Here is a 27,442-nt window from a genome sequence, read left to right as displayed (position 1 = left end):
TGTAAGACAAAGGCAGCATCTTATTCATTTAACAATCTACCAGTTCATTGTTATATAAATTTGTGAATCAGGATAATGTCACATTTACATGTAGCGGAAATGTGGGGCCCTGGAGTTGGGTATTGGTGGCACCTTGGCACCCCAGTCCGACACTGCTCTAGCCTACTTCTACCGCTGTCACCAGGTTTATGTTGCTCGATCAGAGGTCAGAGGCCCTGATACCAGTGCTGTATTACCTATTTTTTTCCTTGCAGCCATTTTCATAACATCCCTGGTAATCGGCTGTAGCACTCTACTCTAATGTACTCATGAGCCGCAGGCACTGTGCCCATCTACTGCCGGCTGAAAGCCTGCCTCCTTACAGCTTTTCCCCTACAATGTGCATAGGAAGACTAGCGGTCCATCAGCAGCAGGTAGATGGGGGCAACCATGGAGCATGATTAATTAGAACTCGGCAATGCATGAAAGTAATAGAGGCGAATTGCGTGCCCCAACAAATAAGAAAAAACAAAAAGTAATACAATGGTATAATCTAATTTACTGGAAATTACTTTGATTCTGGAATATAAAGCAAAATAAAAAATGGTGATATATTTCATTTAACGAGGCGCTATGGCTACGTCCACGCACAGTTTTTTGAGGAGCTGATCGGCTACAAAAAACACCTCAAAAAAGCTTGGAAAACTCTTCCTACGGAATATACACACTGCTGTTCATACGAGGAGTTTTCAGAAAGTTTTTTTTCTTCCTGAAGTTTCAAAAAATGCCTGGTGGAAAAAAAAATTACATGTCAAATCAAAAGGCTGGAGAAAAAAAAAACCTCTCCAGAACTCTTCAAAAAAGGAAAAAAAAACTGCTCCAAAAACTTTTTAAAGAAAAAAAAATAATTGTTTTTGAAAGCCTTAAAATACTCCATGTGTCCATAGCCCAAGGGGTTTCTCGATCCACCAAAAGAAGTGTTTTCGGCAGGAGTAACACACGGAATTCAGATTTATCCAGCTCCAGATAAAAGCCACCATGTCCTGATGTGCCAGAGGCAATTCTGCAGTCAGTAGTGGTTGGGAAGCTTTTAGTGCAGGATAGAAAACAAACTATGTGATGGAAAGATTCAGAAATAACTGTCCCATCAGTGATATAAATGGTTATCGGCCGGGTTACCAGTAGTTTTCTCCTCATTTCATTATTCTCCATGGAGTATGGCCATACGGAGGGAATGTAAACCATACCTTGTTTGATCTGACTCCAGCACCTGCTCCTTGTTTCCGGTCTCTGACAAGGTCTACGTCCATCACAATGAACTCCTCCAGCTGCTTGGGATGAAACAAGCTGTGAAAGGGATGCCGCCAATATGTGTTCCCATCTACTTCACCAACTACAGAGCAAGGGGGGAATGAGTAAAAAAAGTCACATCTTTCATCATAAATGAATAACAGATCATAATGCAGTCATTTCACATGTAGGTTATGGATTCAATCAGAAAAGTGGTCCCAGGTGCAGGTGGAAAAGGCATGACATAGATAATCACACATGAGCCATGAGTAGGCGCATGTGTGCTGGGGCAGATGAAGAAAGGAGGTATGTACATCTACGCACCGTCATTACTGTGAAGCTGAAAGACGCCTCCAACATGGACAAAAATAAAAAAGGTGTCAGAGTGTCCTGGTGCTGCTCGTGGACATGGACACGACCCTGATCATCAGCCAGTAATCTGGGCAAGCGTCTCCACCATCAGACGGACTATCACTCTTTCCAATACATCCCCCCATACTCAATTTCTATAGGTTTATATTAATGGGATTTTTTTACTGGATGAACTCTTATTACTGAGAAAAAGCGCAACAACTGTAGGTTTACAGACTTGGTGGATGTGACAGACATACTTTGTTGTATATGATTCCTGCAGGATGGGTGCTCTCTATATATTATTATAGGGTGTGACAGGCAGTGTCCCTGCCATCTTTATTGCCCACTCAGGTTTGGTGTTCCTACATATTAAAGATTATTTAAAAATAAAATAATAAAAAAACACTCCAGTCCACTGATATTGTACAATTAGCATCTACCGTATTTTATGCACTGAGACTATATAAGAAATCCTGATAAAAAGTACATGTCTTCTAGTCTGCCTGTGATCGAGGAAAAATCCAACACACGTCCTTCCCGATTACTGAGAAAACCACTCTCTCTCCTCCAGGCCCACACTGATCTATGTGATCAGCGCAGGGCAGGAGAGGAAGCTACCAAGACTGCACATCTGGAGTAGCTGAAGGTTCTTTCAGTTTATGAGATAAGTCATAAGCCTAGAAGGAACTTTAAAATCTGGTAGTGTATACAGGTGTGTGTGTGTGTGTGTGTGTGTGTGTGTGTGTGTGTGTGTGTGTGTGTGTGTGTGTGTGTGTGTGTGTGTGTGTGTGTTTTGATGGATGTTGTAGCCGAGGTAAGTGTGTGCGCACGTAGCAGATGTGTGTGTGTGCTGGACCGAGCGTGCGTGTACTGTTCATGTAGCAGGTTCTGTATATGTGTGCACATTTTGTGCGTGCTGTACAGCTCTATGTATGCAGAGAAATACTAAGCAGAGAAATCGTAACCATAGATTAATTACAACACTATTCTACACTAGTCCATTAAAATTAGTGTTATTGGCCCTTCCTCTCTGAAACTTTCCTCGAGGTATAATTAGTAAGAAATAGGTTCTTCCTATTTTCTTCTGTGTAAACCTGGAAGGTGGTTCATAGTCCGAAAAATACAGTATGCAAGCAGCCATAATTACAACACAAAGCCGCCCTATATAAGCCCAATTCTGTGGGGTTGTCAGACACTTTATCATTAAGAAATCGCTGAGCAGCTACTTTTCACACAATATGTGAGACAGTTCAGACTTACTTTGCAGAGTATTGGGGTCAATGAGGTGAACGGCGCTTGTGACCCGAACACACACACAGATCTGACTCATGTTCCCCAGGCTCTGAGCTAACTTTGGAGACAGACAGACCACATTGTCCTGTGTACATAAAGAGAAGAGTCATGAAGTCAACCAAACGGATTATGTGAGATGATTCATACAAAGACCAAAGTATGGCAACTAATTCTGTACATACTACACCTTAACCATAATCTTAGTGCCAATTTCTGGTGGAGAAAATTTCTGCACTCACAAAAATAACTCTGAAATTGATTGCACTTAAAAGAAATGAAATTATATATCTAAACTTGTTTCACTACACGGAAAATACATCCGCTTTACAGATGTTAAGACACGTCTGACAACATATAAAAGCTGCTGTCTGGTTGAGAAAACTCATTTTCAAATGCCCTATCGGGGAATTCTGAATTAGGAGATGTGGGGCCAACATTCAGGACCCTGACATATTAACCAGATTGGCTCTGAAAAGGGTCATTGAATCGGGAGGACGCGGCAAGTTCACGTGTGACAGACAGCCCATATGTTTCAAGCAAAACTGTAAAATACCTACTTTTCCCTGTTTTAGGTCTCATTCACACATCAATATTTGTATGCCATAACAAGGAGTGTCTCCAAAACACAGAAAAAGTGTAAATCTCTTAATTATAGTTTTTCTCTAAGCTCCATTCCAGGCTTTGGCATACAAACACGGATGCAAAATACTGACCAAATACTGACGTGTGAATGAGGCCTTAGGGCTGTGACTGAACACTTTGGGGCCGATTGCTCAAGAATGGCATAGAGTCCTCTGGTGTAAGATGCGCCAAATTATTTAGGAGGCATGCACATCTTTCAACTGCCATGTGCCATCACAAGACATGAACTGCAGTTATGGGCTGGAGCACAATTCTCTGGTAATTTACACCAATTCCTGTGCCGGCTGCACCAGTAGCACAGAGCAAAAGGGACATGACAAAGACAGATTTCCAAACTAACCTTGCATATTGGGACTATTTCCACAGAAAAGGTGCTCTTGTAATTGTAGGAGTTTGAATGGATATCATGGGAAATGAGCCGCTGTGAAGCTTTTGACCTAAGAGCAAAGACAATAGTTTTTAGTTTTCGTGTGATGGACAAACCATAAATGAATTGTACTGTTACATATTAAAACCACAAAGTCCATTATATAAAGATCCTCACAGGCCAAAAAGTAACCTCCCCCTATCAGCTGTAATTGCTCTGGTGGTGGCCTCCATGTAAACAGTACAGAGCAGAACAGCCCCATACAATGTTTAGTGACTGCTGCTGGTTACTGCAGCTCCGCTCCTGGTTACTGCAGCTCTGCTCCTGTTGACAGAGCTCATCTGCATTATCCAGCAGCACGCACTACTCAGTGTATGGAGCTGTGCTGTTCGCCACAGGAGGAGCTAACAGCGGATAAGTGGTGGTGCCTATGGATAGTTCATCAATGTAAGAGTAGTGGACTACCCCTTTAATTGGAGAAACTAATAAACTTATAAACACGATCAGTCAATAACTGCCTGAAGTCTAGAATGCATCACCAAATGCTGAGTTTCCTCCCTTCACATGCTTCAGGCTTTTTGGTGATGTGTGTGGTGTTGTCACCTCTTTAAGAATGTGCTAAAAAATGATGATTTGTCCACTTAGGTTTCCAAGATAGGTATGACGATCCTCGTCTCTCCCCACAGAAAAGGCAGATAGAGTTAAATACTATCTCTGCCTTTTAGATCACTGTATACACACAAGAAGAAGCGTGGTGTATATAGTAATAGAAAATGCTAAGGGCGCTTCCCACACCAGACCCAGTGATCATGAAAACATTGGGTTTAGGGAGGGAGAAGCTCCTGGATCCTAGGAGGCCAAGTCACCTCCGCAAGAGGCTGCAACTCCCCTGTAATTGTGGTTTAAATACCAGCCCCAGTTACAGGGAAAAAAAAAAAAAATGGAAATGCCCCTTATGACCTCGATGGGGGTACAAAATGAAAAATACATAATAAAAAGCAGGAGAAGAAAAATAAAAAGGAAAAAGCAGTTTCCAATCCAAATTGATGTTGCTAGGCCTGACCTAGTCTAAAAAAATAAATAAATAAAATAATTTGTCAGACATAAAATTAATTGTAACAGAAAGGGTAACACATTTTAAAATGTATTTCAATGATCTTTTGTAATCATAAAAAAAAATGTGAAAAACTGATGTGTTTCTTTTATTTTCCTACCGAGACTAGGTAAAAATAGAATGGGGAAAAAAAAACATAAATTAGACCCAAAGTATCACGAACAAAAAAAAAAAAAATATGCAAAAATTTTTTGAGTATCCGAATAAGGAAGATAAATGTACAGTTCTTTCAACCGCATATATGAAAAAGCATAGAAGTGTGCATGGTGAGAAGCTAGGGTAAATGGTCCTATCCGGAGCTGGGTAATTCTCCTCACATGGGCCATATTGTGAGTTTCAGAAATATATCAAGTGTTATGATGAGACAATCCTCTGCGAGGTATCACTATAATTTATACAGGACCCGATAATGGTGCTTTGATGTTTAATATGCACCATACAGAACACAGAACAAATATAAAACAGACGCAGCAGAAAGGCCCCAGATCCAATCATGTGCCGTCACTCACTACTGAACCATGGTCACAAAACATCAGCTGTGCCATATAAAGATCCAGGGTAACACAGACTACAAGTTTATGTGAGCAAATACATTTTAAGAAGATATACATTTTACACACTCATATAGCACCTCTAATTCCACAGTGCATTACATGGGGCCCATTGGGGGCCACAATCTAAATTCCCTATCAGTATGTCTTTGGAATGTGGGATGAAACCGGAAAATCCTGAATAAACCCACACAAACACGGGGAGAACATACAAACTCCTTGCAGATGTTGTCCTTGGTGGGATTTGAACCCAGGACCCCAGCGCTGCAAGGTTGCAGTGCTAACCACTGAGCCACCGTGCCGCCAGAATATATCATTTTTCAGGAACTTCACTGGCAAGGTGCACACACAGCTTGAGATCATAGATAGTACCAGCTAGATTCATACAGCCTGGAAAGCTTCATTAACAACCACAATACTACATCCATGACTGCATTACCGGGAATGATTCTCTCACCTAACAGCATTAAGAAAGCTCAGTCACCAACAACCAAGGACACTTTTAAAGAACAATTTTTAACCCATTAGATCAGACTGATTTTTAGACACAGATACTAATACATGGATTGCTAAAGAGTAGCTATTTTTTTCTAAGAATAGGAACTACATGGTTTGTGTAGCAGATCGATGTTCGTCCAGGTCCTGAAAGACCCAGCAATCTCTCAAGAAGCCTCTCTGAACCTCATAGTTTGTTATTCAGAAGCGCTGCACTCCTGCCTGAGCACGCAGAGTGGTATACGGCTCCATAGAAGGTCTAGGAGCCTGTGCACAGAGCAGAGTATGGACACACACACACACATATACATACATATATATATATACACATATATATATACATATATATATACATATACACGTACAGACAGTACAGACCAAAAGTTTGGACACACCTTCTCATTTAAAGATTTTTCTGTATTTTCATGACTATGAAAATTGTACATTCACAGTGAAGGCATCAAAACTATGAATTAACACATGTGGAATTATATACTTAACAAAAAAGTGTGAAACAACTGAAAATATGTCTTATATTCTACGTTCTTCAAAGTAGCCACCTTTTGCTTTGATGACTGCTTTGCACACTCTTGGCATTCTCTTGATGCGCTTCAAGAGGTAGTCACCGGAAATGGTCTTCCAACAATCTTGAAGGAGTTCCCAGAGATGCTTAGCACTTGTTGGCCCTTTTGCCTTCACTCTGCGGTCCAGCTCACCCCAAACCATCTCAATTGGGTTCAGGTCTGGTGACTGTGGAGGCCAGGTCATCTGGCGTAACACCCCATCACTCTCCTTCTTGGTCAAATAGCCCTTACACAGCCTGGGGGTGTGTTTGGGGTCATTGTCCTGTTGAAAAATAAATGATGGTCCAACTATACACAAACCGGATGGAATAGCATGCTGCTGCAAGATGCTGTGGTAGCCATGCTGGTTCAGTATGCCTTCAATTTTGAATAAATCCCCAACAGTGTCACCAGCAAAGCACCCCCACACCATCACACCTCCTCCTCCATGCTTCACGGTGGAAACCAGGCATGTAGAGTCCATCCGTTCACCTTTTCTGCGTCGCACAAAGACACGGTGGTTGGAACCAAAGATCTCAAATTTGGACTCTTCAGACCAAAGCACAGATTTCCACTGGTCTAATGTCCATTCCTTGTGTTCTTTAGCCCAAACAAGTCTCTTCTGCTTGTTGCCTGTCCTTAGCAGTGGTTTCCTAGCAGCTATTTTACCATGAAGGAATAAAGTCTCCTCTTAACAGTTGTTGAAGAGATGTGTCTGCTGCTAGAACTCTGTGTGGCACTGACCTGATCTCTAATCTGAGCCGCTGTTAACCTGTGATTTCTGAGGCTGGTGATTCGGATAAACTTATCCTCAGAAGCAGAGGTGACTCTTGGTCTTCCTTTCCTGGGGCGGTACTCATGTGAGCCAGTTTCTTTGTAGTGCTTGATGGTTTTTGCAACTGCACTTGGGGACACTTTCAAAGTTTTCTCAATTTTTCGCACTGACTGACCTTCATTTCTTAAAGTAATGATGGCCACTCGTTTTTCTTTCCTTAGCTGCTTTTTTCTTGCCATAATACACATTCTAACAGTCTATTCAGTAGGACTATCAGCTGTGTATCCACTAGACTTTTGCACAAGACAACTGATGGTCCCAACCCCATTTATAAGGCAAGAAATCCCACTTATTAAACCTGACAGGGCACACCTGTGAAGTGAAAACCATTTCCGATGACTACCTCTTGAAGCTCATCAAGAGAATGCCAAGAGTGTGCAAAGCAGTCATCAAAGCAAAAGGTGGCTACTTGGAAGAATCTAGAATATAAGACAATTTTCATAGTCATGAAAATACAGAAATATCTTTAAATGAGAAGGTGTGTCCAAACTTTTGGTCTGTACTGTGCATATGTATGTATGTATGTATGTATGTATGTATATACATATACACACACACATACATTATATATATTATATTATATATTACATCCAGCCACGCACCGCCGAACACCCCCTCCAGCGAGCCTGGGGCCCGCAGAATCACCCCACTCCTGCCAGCTTCCTGCAGCAGCGATCCTGCCTTCTGGGACTCCGCTCCACCGCAGCCGCTGCCCCCAGTAAGCTGCCGTAAAAGTGGACTATAAAATGGACCACCATTTAATGAAAAAAAAAAAAAATCCTATTTTCCGCCCCAAAATTTGGGGTGCATCTTATACTCCGCAAAGTACGGTAATTGTATCCGTAGCAGCTGTCATCTATCGCAGTAATGGGAAACTCTGTCTTCACTGAATACAGATTTTATTTTCATGTGAACTATTGAGTTATGAAATAAAAATTAAATCGACGGACACTCTTGATGATACAATAAACTGTTAATTTACATTTGCAATCCTTCTGATCATTCTCCATAACAATCTACAGTTAATGGAAATTGCTGCTATAAAAACTGAAGCCGCGAACTGTGTGAAAAAAAAAAAGTTGTGTCAGTTTCAAAACTGTTGTATCTTACTAGTCTTCTAAATACGACGTCTTTATAGGACACCACTTGGTAGCAAACTATTAAAATAGGAGTAAACCATACCTGCAGGGCACTGTGCACTGGAGAAAATCAACCATCTTCTGTGCATGTTGTTTAGACGCATAGTAAAAGTCCAGCCCATCTAAGAAAAGACACGGTTGGTAAATAATGTAAGTCAATAACTAAGCGCTCTGCTCACAATGTCCTGCTAGATCGTTACAGGACCGGCACAACAGAACAACACCCACGTACAATGGGATCTGTAAGGTTCCATCACATTGATGGGACAAATAGCACTGTAAAGCCTGACTACAAAGTGGCCAATAAGAAGTTGAGGCGTTGGTATACGGTCGGTCCCAGCCTAAATCTGTTTCTGCAGATGCAACCAGCAAGGTGACATATCACGTATCTGGTGGGCATGTCCCAAACCTAGTCTCGGGTACTGGTTTCCCGATCAACAGAAAACTTACAAAGTATTCCTACAGATGCACATAGTATTCTTGCAAAAATCTGGTCACTCTTGGTCACTTATGCTCATCCACATTTCGCCATAGATGCTGTCTCACTATAAGTGCATACCCCAGCCCTTACCCTCCCCCACCATACCCCAAATCCATTCTTCTGCCTCCTTTCCCTTTTCCGCTTTTTTTTTTCTGACGGTATATCACTTTTTATTTCATTTAAAGAAAGCACATAATAGTTTTCTGCTATTCCAAGCCGCCATTTATTACTTGAATGCACAATGCCAGGCAATTCTATGTATCTACTTGAAGTCATAATAGGCTTTTGTACATTCGTCTCTCGTAAAATTCAATATAAGATTGTTAAATGGTAAAGGAGAATCTCTTAAACACATTTGTAGGCACACATGGAAGATCTATTGTAATCGCTTATCAAATATGCTTTTGTATCTCAGAAATGTAATAGAAAATGACAGTAACCATTCCCTTTTCATAGTATAGCGTTCCCTTTGACTTCAAGATTAAACTTTGATAATGAAAAATTTCCCTTACCGTGGATTTCTTTAACACGCAGGGTGTTTTGATGAAGTCTGTGTTTCAAAATAATTTGCTCTAAGTAGTAGAATGTCTTCTTATGAAGAACCTGGGGAAGAAAATAGTTATATAAATTAACAGAAGATTCACTTTAAAGCAGAACTCCACCCATATAACGCAAAACAGGCTAAGAATAGTACCATTACCTAGGTAGTTTGGCATTTTGGCTTTTTTCCCCCCTGATATGGTTCTACTAATGCAGTCTACATTTCACATGATGCCCCTGGCTTTGCAGAGAAAGTGGTTTCATAATCTCTGCTCTGTTCAGAGTCCTATCTTAGCGATAAACTGCAATCAGCTATCTGTCATTGCAGCTTCTTAGTGAATCCTATGTGCTGCAGCTTCAGCTGGACTCCCCTGCCTTCTGCTTGTGATAGGCTTGTCCCAGAAGTAACGCTTGTGATCGATGCAAATTACTTGGCTTTCTGGCTGTACAAATTTCTTTGCAAAATATTAATTCTACACTTCCGAGCATTATTCACATGAATGAAAGAAAGTTAATTTTCACCACAGGTGAGCCTTATAACAAAGATTATAAGGGTGTACTTTTAAGTGCACACTGTACTAAAGCTGGAGCAAGGGAAGAGTACAGGTTTTTTTTGTTGTTTTGTTTTTTTGTTTTTTTACAGCAACACGTAAGGATATGGCCACAAGGAATTTTTTTGAGGCCTGAAAAAATCCAATGAGATTTTTCAAGATAAATCCGTGTCAGGAACCCAGGTATTTTATGAGGTTTTTAACATTATTTTTCCTTTTTTTTTTTTTTTTTTTTACATCCGTTTGGAGGAGATTTCATCAGAACTCCGCATAATAGTAGTGGCATGTCACTTCTTTTTTTCCACGAGAAAGTTTTCAAAATCAATAGGAAGAGTATTGAAAATAGAGTAGTATTTGATGTACATTTTAAAGCAGATCCATTTCAAAATCCACATCAAAACCTCCATTTGAACACACAGACAGATTGCACATCCCATGGAAAATAAGAACAGCCACCAGACTGGTTACCATGGACGACTTCTCCACTTTTCCTTTGACCAGCTTCGATACATCTCCGGGTTTATATGGAAAGCAGCAGAGCTTCTTACCTTTTGGCGGACCTGAACCACAGCTTTCCAGAAATCCTTAGCTTCTACTCTATGGCAATCATCACACATCTGTGACTGTACCACATAGTCCACTACAAAGACTTGCTGAAGGATTGCGCCATTCATCACCTGTCGGAAAATAAGATAGTGTGAGCCGTCTACTAAACTGCTGCAGACATGCGGCACTTCTCCAATTACAGATGCCATCTGAAGAATACTCGGAATAGCTGCTGTCACTTCCAAGAATCTGGAGCCACGATGACAACAGAGGTAACAAGTGTTTCATTTCACATATGTGGCACGATGAGTCTACATACCTCTTTCTGTATCGTTAATTTCATTTTCAGTCTCTTTGAATGAGGTTCTGTCCAAATAAAGCCAGCATCGATAAGACGTACCTACAGAAGTATGGCACCAACAGATTCAGTCTTTAATTTTAATAATATTCTGAACACAGAACTCACTTGAAGTCTGGAAGCAGCATAAAAAGTGTGTGTGATGGTATGGGAGGGCAAGCGACATAAAAAAATGAAGATCACAGGCAGTAAAATCATTTCTCCTCCTGAACCGAGGTTGTGCAGCTATAGGAGCAGGAAGCCAGCTAGCATCCTCCCCATTGAGAAGGCGGAGAGGGTTTATTACCCTCTTCTCCCACTCTTGACACACTGATAGCAACACTGCAGAAGAAATGCCAGCACAGGCTTCCAGTATCCGTTGTTTCAGATGCTGCACATCTCGTATCTTGATGGTATGGTGTGGTATATGGGGTACAAAGATAGTGGGGCCATTCTTCATCAATGGAAACCTCAATGCCACTGGATATCTGAAATGATTACATGATGATGTGTTGCCCTCTTTATGCACTGAAGATGGCACGTTCCCTGAGTTTTTCCAACAAGATGGTCACCATCACATTATGGGTGTCAGTTCCGAGCATTCCTACATGAACAGTTTCCTGGAAAGTGGATTGATAGTCGTGGGCCAGTTGAATGGCCACCAAGGTCTCCCGATCCGACCCCCTTACACCTTTATCTTTGGGGTCATCTGAAGGCAATTGTCTAAAGTTGTGAAGATACGAGATGTGCAGCATCTGAAACAACAGATACTGGAAGCCTGTGCTAGCATTTCTTCTGCGGTGTTGCGATCAGTGTGTCAAGAGTGGGAGAAGAAGGTTGCATTGACAATCCAACACAACGGGCAGCACTTTGAACACATTTTATAAGTGGTCATAAACTTGTAAATAACTTATGAAAGAATAAAGTTACGTTAAAACCAAGCACACTATTGTTTTTCTTATGAAATTCTCAATAGGTTTGATGTGTCACATGACCCACTTCCCATTGAAAAAAATAAAGTTGGATCCAAAATGGCCGCCATGGTCACCACCCATCTGGAAAAGTTTTGCCCCTCCAATATACTAATGTGCCACAAACAGGAAGTTGATATCACCAACCATTCCCATTTTATTTAGGTGCATCCATATAAATGGCCCAGTGTGTGTGTGATATATAATATATATATATATATATATATATATATATATATATATATATAAAATATATCATATATCACACACTGCTCAAAAAAATAAAGGGAACACTTAAACAACAGAATATAACTCCAAGTAAATCAAACTTCTGTGAAATCAAACTGTCCACTTAGGAAGCAACACTGATTGACAATCAATTTCACAGCTGTTGTGCAAATGGAATAGACAGATGGAAATTATTGGCAATTATCAAGACACCCTCAATAAAGGAGTGGTTCTGCAGGTGGGGACCACATACCACATCTCAGTACCAATGCTTTCTGGCTGATGTTTTGGTCACTTTTGAATGTTGGTTGTGCTTTCACACTCATGGTAGCATGAGACGGACTCTACAACCCACAGAAGTTGCTCAGGTAGTGCAGCTCATCCAGGATGGCACATCAATGCGAGCTGTGGCAAGGTTAGCTGTGTCTGTCAAGGTAGTGTCCAGAGGCTGGAGGCGCTACCAGGAGACAGGCCAGTACTCCAGGAGACGTGGAGGGGGCCGTAGGAGGGCAACAGCCCAGCAGCAGGACCGCTACCTCCGCCTTTGTGCAAGGAGGAACAGGAGGAGCACTGCCAGAGCCCTGCAAAATGACCTCCAGCAGGCCACAAATTTGCATGTGTCTGCACAAACGGTTAGAAACCGACTCCATGAGGGTGGTATGAGGGCCCGACATCCACAGATGGGGTTTGTGCTCACAGCCAGCACCGTGCAGGACGCTTGGCATTTGCCACAGAACACCAGGATTGGCAAAGTCGCCACTGGCGCCCTGTGCTGTTCACAGATGAAAACAGGCTCACACTGAGCACTTGTCAGCGATCTGCTGACTTCAACATCCTTCAGCATGACCGGTTTGGCAGTGGGTCAGTAATGGTGTGGGGTGGCATTTCTTTGGAGGGCCGCACAGCCCTCCATGTGCTCGCCAGAGGTAGCCTGACTGCCATTAGGTACCGAGATGAGATCCTCAGACCCCTTGTGAGACCATATGCTGGTGCGGTTGGCCCTGGGTTCCTCCTAATGCAGGACAATGCCAGACCTCATGTGGCTTGAGTGTGTCAGCAGTTCCTGCAAGATGAAGGCATTGAAGCGATGGACTGGCCCGCCCGTTCCCCAGACCTGAATCCGATTGAGCACATCTGGGACATCATGTCTCGCTCCATCCACCAACATCACATTGCACCACAGACTGTCCAGGAGTTGGTGGATGCTTTAGTCCAGGTCTGGGAGGAGATCCCGCAGGAGACCATCCACAGCCTCATCAGGAGCATGCCCCAGCGTTGTAGGGAGGTCATACAGGCACGTGGAGGCCACACACAATACTGAGCCTCATTTTGACTTGTTTTAAGGACATTACATCAAAGTTGGATCAGCCTGTAGTGTGTTTTCCCACTTTAATTTTGGGGGTGACTCCAAATCCAGGCCTCCATTGGTTCATAAATTTGATTTCCATTGATGATTTTTGTGTGATTTTGTTGTCAGCAAATTCAACTTTGTACAGAACAAAGTATTCAATGAGAATATTTCATTCAGATCTAGGATGTGTTATTGGAGTGTTCCCTTTATTTCTTTGAGCAGTGTATATATATATATATATATATATATATATATATATATATATATATATATACATACATATACGCACACACACATATATATACACACACACGCTTTTTAGTGGCGCTCTCTAGTCTTAATAAAAAGATAAATAATAAAAAAATATAAACAAAAAATTTGAAAAATACACGCTAAATAAACAAAAAATCAGCCTCACCGTGTCCTATTTATATGACTCAGTCCGTCTTACAATGTTGTGGGTCTCCAACCAGTAGCCGTGACTTACGGCTTCACATAAGAAAATAATTTTGTCGAGTCCCAAAAATAATTGAAATCCTCCATTTATTCCAAAATAATTTAAAAGATCATACAGGCTGGGAATAAATTTCAACATGTTTCTGGCAAAAATCTCATCTCAGTGAATAAGGGCTTTTTGCCAGAAACGCATTGAGATGTATTCCCAACCCGTATGATCTTTTAAATTATTTTGTAATAAATGGAGGATTTTAATTATTTTTGGAACTCACCAAATTTATTTTCTTATGTGAAAAATACACTTTTTTTGTTTGTTCGTTTTTTAATCTTCCCATTGTCCCCGGTCCATAAAAATATATAAAAGTAATATAAAAATTAGGCCTTGTTTGAATATATAAATAATGTTTGCCACGTCATGAAAAAAAGTGGCATATTTTGAATAGAGGTTTTAAAGCTGCATGTAGGAAAAAGAACGGTGTGAAAATTGCCCTGGCTGCAAAAGAGTTAAGTTTTGTTTTTGCTTTTGTTTTTTAAGAAAAGTAACAAAAGTCCTCATTTTACTGATCATAGGTCAGGCTAACACCACCAAATAGATCAAAAAGAAAAAATGTAGCGCCCATTGTACATCTGTATCTCTATAATCGGAGATGTGATCTGCTCAACAGAAACACTTTGCCTCGACCAACACAAAGATAACACGTCGCTAACTGCTCCACGCTGTGCAATAGAAGGCGATGCGACGGCGGAAAAAGCCGGTCACCCTGATGGTGTGTTTGTGGCTCGGAGGCCGAATCTCCAGGTCAGCTCTGCACAAGCAGCCAAGATCCAGCACAAGAAGTCAACTGGTTCACCAGACTGGTCCCTGAACATTGGTAGTGGTTCTAGGTCACTGATGAAGATCAGAATGAAGCTTTAATTAGGTGTTCAAACCAGTCCACGGAGGCTCCTTATGAGACAATCTGCCTTTAGGATTCTTTCAATAAGACTGACTAGTGGTTAGTATGGTCTTCTTAGAGCCTACACCAACGTGTGCATGGAGCTTGTATGTTCTTGTGTTTGTCTCGGTTTCTTTGGGTTACTCTGGTTTCCTTGAACACTCCAAAAACATACTGAAAATGAAATTGGCCTATGTAACGAGACATTGGATAGAGAGTTAATGGGGACCAGGACAATGTCCACACAGTAGAGTTTATAGAAGTAACATCAATGCGTCACATGTACTCATGGTGGAGACACTAGCCAACAATGCACATACACATCTGCAACGGAGACTTGTCATAGGTCAGGCAGGAGTAAGACCTAAAAGGGGGTTTCCACTTAAAAAAAGAAAGTGGTCCCCAAATGTTAGAATTCCTGTAAAATCACAAAATAAGACAATACTCACCCTCCCAGATCCAGTGCGGGTTTCCACTGATGCTCAAGTCTTAGTGTTTTGGCTGCAGTGGTGATGTCACATCGACTCCTCACATCACCACCAATGAAAAACCAAGCCACTGAGCTCAGTGTTTGGCTGCAGCGGTGATGTGACCCGTTGACATGACATTGAAGTCAAAACACAAACACAAAAGCAGCAGCAGAGAACCTGCACTGGACCACGGCAGGGTGAGCACTATCTGATTGTTATTTTAGAGGAGTTCTATCATTGGGGGACCACTTTTTTTTTTTTACTAGTGGAAAACCCCTTTAAGTTCTGAGCAGGTTATACTGAAGCACTAACTGCAAAACTGTAAGTTACTTTTTAGAAATTATGCCACAATACTACTGGACAAAAAGCTACATTTTCACTTTTTAGCAAAGATTTTCCTTTAAACCCTTCAGCCCTGAGCCTGTTTTCACCTTCCTGACCAGGCCAATTTTTACAATTCTGACCAGTGTCACTTTATGAGGTAATTACTCTGGAAACGCTTCAAGGGATCTCAGTGATTTGGAGACACTTTTTTCGTGACACTTTGTACTTCATGTTAGTAAATTTAGGCTATTTTCACAAATAAACGCAAAAAATATCGGAATTTGGCAAAAAAGGTCGCAATTTTTAGCTTTCATGCCCTTAAAAGGGAATCTGTCACCCCTTTGGAGTTATCAGACCTGTAATATGGGCATACAGGTTATAGAAAAATAAATCTATACTTACCTGTATGGCCCATAGTAGAGGTTTGATTGCAGAGAAATCTATTCACTCCGTTTATCTAGGCTTGGCCAAGAAATGCCCGCCTATATGCTTAATTTAAATATTCACCCCCTCCCCTGCCCGTCACAGGGCGCTGTAAAACATACACATTTATTGGTATAATCTTTTTTCATTCTTTTTGTTCTTTACTTTGTTGTTTTTGTAAGGATTTCTTTTTTTTTACTTTTTTACTTAGTCCCTTAGGACTTTAACTTTTATTACTCTGCAATGCATTATACCTGTCAGTGCTGCACTAACAGAAGCCTTAGACCATGCCTAAGCAGGCCTCTGCAGCTGACAGATCAGGAGGTCATCATGAGACCTTCTGCTGTCATGTCATTCATCGGACCCCTGCGATGACGGAGAGGGAGCCCCTTCCCTTCCCCAACCTTCTAAATGCTAAAGTGTTAGATATTGATTGCGGCATTTAGAGGGTTAAACAGCCCAGCACAATGCCTGCACCACCCCTGGCCGTGACAGCTGGGGCTTGGCCATCACTTAAGCAGTGCTCCCAGCGGTGATCACACGACCGCACGATCGCCATGATGTACCAATACCTCCATTTGCAGGAACGCATTTGCGGGAATAGGTTAATTGCTGCATCTGTGCTGTAACAATTATAGAAGAATACTCGATATGCTCCAGTCACACCTTGCTTAAAGAAGCCTTCAGTTTTTTGAGACACAAAGTGAGCAGCTCTCTCGACTCCAGAGCGCACTGGATCCAGGTTCCGGGAGGTTGTAGATAGCTAAACAATAAAATTGAGAATAACATAACAGTCACTCACAGCTCATTGCTGCACAAGTTTATTCTTATTGGATTGGGTACATCTTGAAGAGCTACCATTGTTTTCATTTTTTCCTTACTACATCAATAGTACATGTGAAAATAAGAAACTTTGTGATATATCTTAGAGATATCTTATCAGTGAAATCCGCTTCTTTCTCCTCTTGGACAGATCATTCATTCTCAAAGTTCTCAATTCAGGGGTAAAATGTGTCTTCAGTGAATAGAGATTCTCCCATTAAAGAGATAGGAGATGACAGTTGGTGCTCATAAAGTTCTATGGAGACCAGCAGAGTGTCTGTATCTGCCTCTAGCTCCTCGCCATATAATTTTAAAAGCACCAACTGTCATCTCAGTGATGGGAAAATATGCCTTCGCTTAATACAGATTTTTACAGACTTTGACCATGAATTGAGAATGAAAAAATCAGTCCAAGAGGAGAAAGAGGCAGACTTCTCTGTTAAGATATATAACCGTTTCTTATCTTCAGGTGTTCTATTGATTTATGAAATTAAAACTACGATTACACTTTAAATTTCAGGCATTTGTATGTTCTGACATTCCGAAAAAAATATTCTTGGATTAAAATGTTTTTTTCAGGCAGGATTCACACATCAGGCATTTTAACAGTTTTTTGTGGTTGTTTTATTTTCTTAGTTTCAAATACTAATGAAAAATTTCTTATAGGAAACTTTTTTTTCCCCTGTCAAAACACAATGGTTATATTAATCTAAATACGCCAGACTTCTGTGAGTAATTTACATAAAAAGTAAAGTTTCTTTCATGACTTGCAAAACATTTGTTATGCGTTTAAGTCACGTTGTACCTTGTTTCACAAGGCGGTGCGGCCTCACAAAGGGGGCATGTCTAACTTGTAAAATAAAGAAGCAAAGTTAGAGTTGCACAACACTATCACAGTCAGAATGTTGTGGAGAAAAAAAAAAAAAACACTCTCCGATGCTTACAGCTACCACCAAGACACATTGTTCTTGTACTTCTTCCAATGAAATAGCATCCATTGGCCACATATTCAGTGTCCTTCCCGAGCCCCAGAAGAAGCCAAAAGGGCGAAACCCTCTGACGAGCAGGACGTTAAGAGCATGGCTATAGTTTTCAAAACTGGATTCCATTGATGTACTGATTATTCTATGCTCTATTCTATGTCTTGGCCACTATGTTTCATAGGGAATCTCACTGTCATCTTTGATGTTGAGAACATCCGCCAAGAGTAAAGCAGCAATCCTACACCTAACCTAAAGGATGCCGTCTGGTCAGAGTAACATATGTAAGCTGGGGGTCCAGAAGTTTCTTTATGATGCCAGTGAGCAGTGTTGGACAGCCCTAACTATTTTCTTTTATTTTGCCTACTGCAGTTTTTTTCCGCTGCGGATTATCATTGCGGAAAAAAACGCAGCACTACCAATTATTTTGCAGAAGCACTGCGTTTTCGCCGCCATCGACTTGCATTGGAACGCTTGGAGTCCGCATCACTGTATATGTAGATGGGCATTCCACGCGTTTCAATGTGCGGATGGTACCCGGGTGTGGAGGAGAGGAGACTCTCCTCCGGACCCGGGTACCATAGAACCTGTAAAAAAAAGAATAAGATAAAAAATAAATATATAATTACCTTCTGGTGGCCCCCGCTGCGCTCATCCTCCCTTGCCGGCAGATCGCGGTGGACTGAAGGACCTGCGCTGACGTCATAGTCATGTGACGGCAGGTCCTTCAGTGCAGTGTACCGCGATCTGCCGGCAGCCAGGACGGAGCGAAGCAAGACTGCGGGGGCCATCAGAAGGTAAGTATAGATTTTTTTTTTTTTTAACCATTCTTAAGGTCACACTATATAAATCCATGCCTTTTGCATGGATTTATATAGTGTGACCAAGTTGACAAGCACTTTCCAAGTGATGCTAAAATCGCTTGGAAAGCACTTGTCAACAAGCATGCAGAAATGCCAGTGAAGAACGCTTCACATCCGCATGTCCCTGGCAGGAAAAACGCATGTGCAATCCGCATGTGCAATCCGCATGTGCAATCCGCATGTGCAATCCGCATGCGCAATCCGCATGCGCAATCCGCATGCGCAATCCGCATGCGCAATCCGCATGCGCAATCCGCATGCGCAATCCACATGCGTTTTATCTGCCAGGGAGATGCAGAAACGCTCAGGAAAAATCCGGAGCATTTCTGCATCGTGGGCACATAGCCTAATAGTCTTAAAATAACACCAGAATTATCAAACAGGAGAAACCACTAGAATAAATCTGGTGCATATTTAAAGGGAACTTGTCATCGGATCCATGCTGCCGAACTATGACCAGCATGAATCACAGCCTGGCTGTGCGATTGTATCCAGATATATTTTACTCTGAAACGCTGCAGCATTTCAAAGAAAAGATAGTTCGAAAAGCTAGCTGGAGACTGGGTGTCTAAGAGGACTAGTAAGAGGCAGGTCCTGACCCTGCTGATTGACAGGTCCCTCGCTATATTCAAACAAAGGGAGAAACCTGTTAAAGGGATTGTGGCAGAGAGAAGTCAGCTTGGAACTGCATTGGAGTACTAATCTAAGACACACAGTCTCCAACTAGCTTTTTAAAGTATGTTTTCTCTGACATGCCGCAGCGTTGCAAAGTAAAACATACCTAGCCGCAGTTGCACAGCCAGGCTGTGATTGATGCTGATCATGGTTCCGGAAATATGAATCTGATGACAGGCTCCCTTTAAGACTGTGTAGTCTAAGTTTTCACTGCCTAAGAATTAGGCATTATTGATAAAGAAGAAACATACCGGGTCATTTTTCCCTCTATTAAAGGGTTTGTCCAGGACTATAACATTGATGGCCTATCCTTAGGATAGGTCATCAATGCCTGATCTGTGGGGGTGCGACACCCGGTGACCCCGCCGATCAGTTATTCCTGGTGTCGTGGGTGGCCGGAACTGCTCAGTTACAGAACTGCACAGCGCTGTAACCAGAATAGTGGTGGCGGCCGAGTACTGCACATTCACCCCCTACTGATTTGAATAGATGGCGGATGTGCAATACCCGGCCGCGGCCACTATTCTGTGGACTGAGCAGTTCCAGCCGACAACGGGAACAGCTGTCACACCCACACGGGTCAGACATTGATGACCTATCCTAAGGATAGGCTATGAATTTTAAAGTTCCTTTAAAGAAAACACAAAAACTTGTGGAACTACAAATACCACAGGCTCAGCGCTTCTCATAAGTTCAGTAAAAGACATTAATTGTCTAATACATATGTGTGTTGGGGTGTAGCCCTTCTTCAAATTCAGGAGTGTATTCCTTCCTCAAATTACCAAAATGTCTCTTGGTTATTAGAAGCAGTGGTTACACCCTGAAAGGCGCATGTTTCAGACAGTAACTACGGCTTTTATTCATGAGATGCGCTGGACCAGTATTCTTCTGGTACTTGTAGTTCAACAATTTTCCATTGTATTTTCCGATATCACCGTATGCCCGAAACAGCATTTGGACCCCAAAGCACCAATTAATGGATGTCCCGGCTACAATAATGCTCTGTCAATCAAATGCTATTATAACAGCAGGTGGTGACATTTTCCTCTATAGGATTTCAATAAATTTGGAAATAACGTATGGACAAAACGCTGCAAAAGAAAAAGAGAAAAACCACCTTAAAACACTTGGAATAAAAGGTGATTTCTACAGGTGTATAGAAAGCTATTGAGTGTGGAGGAAGTTGCAGTGTGCAAACATGCAGCCATACTGCACATGAATATATCAGCGGCTGGGGGACCTTAAAAATCTGTTTTGTACGCACCGTTCACACTGTTTGCAGAAATGGACTGACACTTGCTTCGGGATCCCTTCACTGATGTCGACTTGTGTCCGTAAACAGGCCACACACATATTTGCAGGGTTTGGGGGGATTGGAACCCCACATTGGCAACAAAGGCTAAAAGAAAGAAGAACACATTCAACATGTATATAACCTCCGAAATACAATCCAGGAGCTATTCCTTCTGCTGAAGGAAAAACAAATAATTTGAGGACTCGGACATCAGATATGAGAGATCAAGAGTTTAAGATGTTCTAATTGTACTGCTATGTTACACAGCGTCTTTGTGAAGGTCTCAGCACTATATACCCAAAGATAAAATAAAAGTCTTAATGAACATGCAGATGCAAGCGGTGAGTGAATGGGAGGACACTTGGTTCTCCTGTCACACCATGTAAAGGTATATATGATCCGGCACAGCTCCATACAGCTTATAGGAAGGGGAGTCAGACCCCACTGATCTCATATTGATTCCCTATGCACAGAATAGGTCACAAATAGTTAAAAAGCGTTAGACCAGTTTTACACATCTGTGCTATGTGGGCCAAGTATGGACTGGCCGGGAGACTCCTGACCTGAACTCAACAGCTTCCTATATGGCGGAGGCTATCGGGAGCCCGGAGGTCGGTCTGCGCGTCATGCTCCGTACTCACATCACTAAGGTGTGAGAAGAACTCAATCACTCCACCACAGCTACTCACATGTTTCCTTGGCTGCTTTTGGCCGGTCCCGTCATGTACTCCATCCTGACCAATCTGGAAAATAAAAAAAACACTCCACCATTTACATTTCTTGAAAAGATGATATTGATGGTGAACAGCGACCTAACTCAACGGCCAGAAGTGGACTCAACGTGGATGGAAGATAGGAAGGAAGGACGTCTCCTTCTGGATCCACTTCTGGCAAAGTGCATGTGCTTGAAAATAGATCTGCAGCTTTTTTTTTTTTTTTTTTTTTTTTTTTTTTTTTTAAGTAGTATAAAAGTATTTTTAAGGCTGCGTGCCCACTATGCGTTTTTCAAGTGTTTTTGCTGCGGAATTTCCGCAGTGAAAACGGTTAAAAAACGCTTGGTAATACGTGCCCCATGGTCCCCAATGATAATCCGTATGTGCTGTGCACATGCTGTGGAAGTTTCAGCTGCGGATTATCATTGCGGAAAAATCCGCAGCATGTCCATTAATTTTGCGGACACGCAGCATAATCGCCGCCATTGACTTGTATTGAATCACATAATATCCGTATGAACACATTTGCACAAGCGGATATCATATGGTTCTATGTGCAGATGGTACCCGGGTTTGGAGAAGAGGAGACTCTCATCCAGACCCGGGTACCATAGAACCTGTTAAAAAAAAGAATTTAAAATAAAAATTAAAGATTATACTTACCTTCCGATGGCCCCCGGTATCCTCAGCGATGCGTCTGGTCTGTTGTATGGACCTGCCATTACGTCATTTAGTCATGTGACAGGTCACGCGACAGCCGACGTCACGTGACTAAATGACGTCATTTCACACGACCGCGACCCATACAACAGACTGGACGCATCACTGAGGATACCGGGGGCCATCGGAAAGTATATATTTTTTTTTTTTTTTTTTTTTTTTTTTAACTATTACTATTACTTGGTCACAGTATATAAATCCATGCAGTTTGTATGGATTTATATAGTGTGACCAAGTTGTCAAGCACTTTCCAAGTGATGCTAAAGTCGCTTGGAAAGCGCTTTACAACCCGCATGCGGAAATGCATGTGAAGAACGCTTCACTTCCGCATGTCCCTGGCAGGAAAAACACATGTACAATCCGCATGTACAATCCGCATGCGTTTTTCCTGCCATGGAGAAGTGCAAAAAAAATATGCAGCATTTCTGCATCGTGGGCACTTAGCCTAACAAAAAAAAAATGCAGATGAAAGCGAGAAGGATACATTGCTCAAGCCAGGAGCATCTGCCCATTTTTCTAAGAATCAGTATTACATCAGTGAGACCCCACAACACCTCCGAGACGTCAGGAGCTGTGGGGTACGCCGACGTGGACCTGATATGGAGAAAGTTTTCCAGGTAGAAAATTAAACACATAATGGCAGCAACATTGTGGGGGAGATTTCAGGAAATCTAATCACACACTACTCCACTGCAGATTCCACATCCACATCGTGTCAATTTACTGTGGATATTCTGCTACGCAAAGGGCGAAATCTGTATTAAATCTGTAGCATTTCCACAAGAAAGTCAGCATGATTGGATACAGATTTTACAGTAAAATCCCAGTGTGAACGAACCCTAAAGAAGCTGGCTGTTTCAGAACATGTCTACCTGTTAGGCCTGGTTCACACGAGCATATGAAAAGATCAGCAGTTTCATCCAGAAAACCTGGACGATAACTTTCTCGCTTGTCTCCTATGTGCAGTCCGTATACAATCCCGTTTACAGCAGTAGCTATCATTTACAGTTTCCTGTGTTACAGAACTGCAATGTACCCATAACAATCAGATGCTATCCTGTGCCTCTGTACAGCATCTGTTTTTTCTCCCACCCATAGACTTGAATGGCTGAGTCTCATCCGATTTACAGAAGAAACTATTCACACTGCGATTTGTTTTGACACACTGATTCAATCAGTGGAAAAAACATCTAATCTACACTGCCCCATGGAATAACATTGGTCTGAGTGCTGTTTTTTAAAGGACAACGCTCAGACCAAAAAAATGGTCGTGTGAATTAGCCCTTACAGATATCCCTAAATAAAGCCCCCGTCTCACATAGCGAGATCGCTGCTGTGTCACGGTTTTGGTGACGCAACAGTGACCTCACCAGCGATGTCGCTATGTGTGACACTTTGCAGCGATCAGGCCCCTGCTGTGAGGTCGCTGATCGCTGCAGAATGTCCTGGACCATTTTTTGGTCGTTGCTCTCCCACTGGTCAGCACACATCGCTGTGTGTGACCAGCGGGAGCAGCGATCAGGCTGGTAACCATGATAAACATCGGGTTACTAGGGGCACACGCGCACCTAGTAACCCGTTGTTTATCATGGTTACCAGCCTGCTCCTGCTTCAGCAGACTGGTAACCAGGAGCAAGACATCGCGGAAAGATTCTTTCCATGATGTTGCTGCTCCCCTGATCGCTGGTGAGCCTGCCTGTTTGACAGCTCACCAGCGACCACATAGCAACGCAGCAACAATCCCTGACAGGTCGTATCGTTGTCGGGATCGCTGTAGCGTCGCTAAGTGTGACGGGGCCTTAATACATAGACTATAAAGCGTCCCCCCGCGGTCAATGAATGAAAATATCTGTCAGTGTTTATTTCTGATTGATCATTCATCCCACAGCCCTCTCCTGACTGCTCTACAGACGGGGAGGCAACGTCCAGCTGAGCGCTCCTGTGCTCTCTAAGAGTCACCGGCAGACTCCTGTGGCAGAGGCTTATCTCCAGGAGAACATCAGCAGGTCGGATCCTTTTCCCCGGACATCATCTGTTTGGGGGTGTGGGAGAGGCTCTATTCACATTAGACTCTCGGCCAATTCGGCTGACAGTCTCGTGTATGGGGGTCTTTACATGGTGCTCAATCATATCAATGAGCTGTGTTTATGGAACTGTCTGATGGAGAGGGACACAACTGGCCTGGAAAACCAAGAATGATGGATGTCAAGCAGCTAATTCTATAGTATGAGGGAAGTAAAGTGCCCAAGTGTTCATGAGAAAGGATTAGAATCCCCAACCTCAAAGGGAAGATCACTTGATCACCAGGCGATTCACTAACGCAGCATGATAGACATCCAAGTGCTGTCCATTTTTTTGGGGCCCCATTCACTTGAATAGGAGAGTTTGATCCATAAATCGGTCCAGAGTAGGACACGTCTCCGATGTCTTCTATGCACAATATCAGTCAGTAACACTAAATTTTTTATCTACGTGTCCTGGGTGGAAAATCAGCTAAATATTACAGTAGCAGCAACGTGGATGACATTTTCTGACATCACAGCCACACGGGGAGAGAAGAATCCTCAGCATTAAGTGGCGCTGACGGCCCAGGATCCACAGGAGGTCATTCTGCCCGTGCAATGAAAGGCAGTCCACCTGCTACCGATAACTCCCATTTGTGCACAAAACTAAGCAAACGCTGAGGATTTCCATTTCCCTGCACATATATACATGTATATTCAGCAGGTAAATGGCCATCCTCTGCAGATTTGTAGATTACTGATGTGGCTGATGAACCATATCCTGGGAATGAATTTGCACATTACTTTGAATCAAAAAATCACCCCAAACAAGCACACCAGGTTGTTTTTTTTTATCAGTATTTGCAGTCCGTTTTTACCATATGAGAAAAAAAAAAAATCTAATACTACTAATATCTTCTCGGGATCATTACAATGTTAAAAACCGAGAGCTCACAGATAAGACTACAGTCTGGACATATATTGTCTAGGTGATTTTGATCTTAGAGACAGATAAAAAAACAGAAATGTCTCCTCAGTCAAGTGAACACCTGCATAGATAATAGTGGGCACTTGCTCCATATGTGAAATACCCAGACTTAACACGTAGGTGAAAAATGGACGTCTGAAGGAGGCCTGATCCACAATGGCTGATTCATCAGGAATGGAGTTCTGTGCACTAGTCTTAATGAAGCGAGCACTGGCATAAGATGCTCCTCTTAATGGATTTGAGGCATCTTGGAGCTGCTGGGAGCCACTCAAGACATGGCGGCGGCTCTCCACAGCAGAGCGTGACAGCTTCATGTATTTCTATGCAGCTGTCACACTTTTGCTGGGAGAGCCGTGACCAGTCCACGCACTGCGTTCTGATCTGACCGATATATACGGACGTCTGACTGCTCCCTTAGGGTGGGCTATCAATAGCTGATTAGTTGGGGTGCGCCACCTGGCACTCACATCGATAAGCTGTTACCGGCTCTGGCAGGAAGATCTCGGATGCTGCCAGAACACAGCAGCTCCTTCAAAACCATTGTGGCCATGGCTGGGTATTCCAGATCCACCTCCTACTCATTATTATTATTATTTATCATAGCTCCATTTATTCCATGGCGCTTTACATGCAAAAAAGGGGGTATACATAGCATTAAACAATTACAATAATCTTGAAGAAAACGAGTCAGCGACTGGTACAGGAGGAGCGAGGACCCTGCCCACGAGGGCTCACAATCTACAAGGGATGGGTGAGGATACAGTAGGTGAGGGTAGAGCTGGTCGTGCAGCGGTATGGTGGAGCGAGGGTTACTGCAGGTTGTAGGCTTGTCGGAAGAGGTGGGTTTTCAGGTTCCTTTTGAAGGTTTCCACAGTCGGCGGGAGTCTGATGTGTTAGGGTAGAGAATTCCAGAGTAGGGGGGATGCATGGGAGAAATCTTATATGCGATTGTGGGAAGAGGAGATAAGAGGGGAGTAGAGAAGGAGATCTTGTGAGGATCGGAGGTTGCGTGCGGGTAAGTACCGGGAGACTAGGTCAGAGATATATGGAGGAGACAGGTTGTGGATGGCTTTGCATACCATGGTTAGGGTTCTGAACTGGAGTCTCTGGGCAATGGGGAGCAAGTGAAGGGATTGACAGAAAGGAGAGGCCGGGGAATAGCAGGGGGACAAGTGACAGCCAGTAACAGTGGATCAGCGGGGGACCGCGTGTCACACACCCAATCAGATAATGATAGCCTATCCTAATGGTAGACCTGCAATAAAAAGAAGTGGCTATCAAATGTAATAAATTTGTCGAAAGTGATTGGCCACACATCTTCTAGCTCAACATCGCCCCCATTTCCAAAAAGATGGCAGAGGTGGGCAGGATTGATATAAAAAAAAAGGGAAAAAAAAGTCCCAAAGTTTTTGCACAAGTAAAGGTAGTGAAAAAAATAGCAACATATGTAATCAGCATGATGAATGGGGTCTGTGAGAGCCACCAGTGAGGGGCTGCTGACAAGTGATCACCCACAGGGGACCTGTTCACATCCATTCACTGGTTTTCCACTGGTTTTTCCCTTACATAAAATGACCTTGCTATGCTCAGCCATGTACAATGGGACAATTAGTGCTGATGCCTCATTTACATGGAAATAAAAAGCCCCAGCAATAAGAAGCGTCATGATCAGCTACGTCCCCTCCTGCGATCTCCCCGCTGGCAGTCCGTGCACCGTATACTGACCTGCCACCGCCGTCACCACGAGCCGTCGTCACTCACACCGCGAGGAACAAGGAGCTGCGCACCACGTGGCCGGAGACACTTCCGCATGACGTCACAGCCGAGGGCCCTTGGTTGGGGTGTCCGTTGCGCCGCCTGATCTGGACCGGCAGCAGAATATTGTAGTGAGCGGTGAGGACTCGGAGGAGCTGCCGCCTCAGCAGTCAGTACTGCCCCCTGCAGGCGATGTATTTAATGTATAGTCATTTTAATTAGTTAAAGTATAACACACGGATTATTCTAAACATTTTAAAAAGTAAAAATAGTATTTAAAAGCTTAAAGGGGATGTCCACTCCCATGACAACAACCTTTTTAAATGACATACTACCCCTTGAGAAGTAAGAACACCATATACAGATGCATCTCACTAATTTAGAATATCATCAA

The 27,442-nt window shown here is 42.7% G+C and overlaps 1 protein-coding gene across 1 annotated transcript in view; it reads right to left on the bottom strand.

Moving 5' to 3' along the window:
* Nucleotides 1–27,164, bottom strand: part of NMD3 (NMD3 ribosome export adaptor) — a 47,243-nt gene extending 20,079 nt beyond the window's left edge. Inside the window, exons 1-11 of the mRNA XM_073674811.1 lie at nt 27,019–27,164; nt 21,559–21,612; nt 20,840–20,974; nt 16,902–16,998; nt 11,060–11,140; nt 10,743–10,871; nt 9,616–9,706; nt 8,666–8,744; nt 3,899–3,995; nt 2,884–3,001; nt 1,227–1,372 (exon numbers count right to left, since the gene is read on the bottom strand). Of these exons, the coding sequence (XP_073530912.1) occupies nt 1,227–1,372; nt 2,884–3,001; nt 3,899–3,995; nt 8,666–8,744; nt 9,616–9,706; nt 10,743–10,871; nt 11,060–11,140; nt 16,902–16,998; nt 20,840–20,974; nt 21,559–21,602 (1,017 nt within the window). The 5' untranslated portion in view covers nt 21,603–21,612; nt 27,019–27,164. The remainder of the gene's footprint in view (nt 1–1,226; nt 1,373–2,883; nt 3,002–3,898; nt 3,996–8,665; nt 8,745–9,615; nt 9,707–10,742; nt 10,872–11,059; nt 11,141–16,901; nt 16,999–20,839; nt 20,975–21,558; nt 21,613–27,018) is intronic.
* Nucleotides 27,165–27,442: the final 278 nt, after the last annotated feature.

The sequence above is a fragment of the Phyllobates terribilis genome, unplaced genomic scaffold (assembly GCF_046119375.1).
Source record: "Phyllobates terribilis strain yellow unplaced genomic scaffold, ASM4611937v1 Scaffold_3__8_contigs__length_932513732, whole genome shotgun sequence".
Lineage (NCBI taxonomy): Eukaryota > Metazoa > Chordata > Amphibia > Anura > Dendrobatidae > Phyllobates > Phyllobates terribilis.
This window is presented reverse-complemented; position numbering and strand designations above follow the sequence as displayed.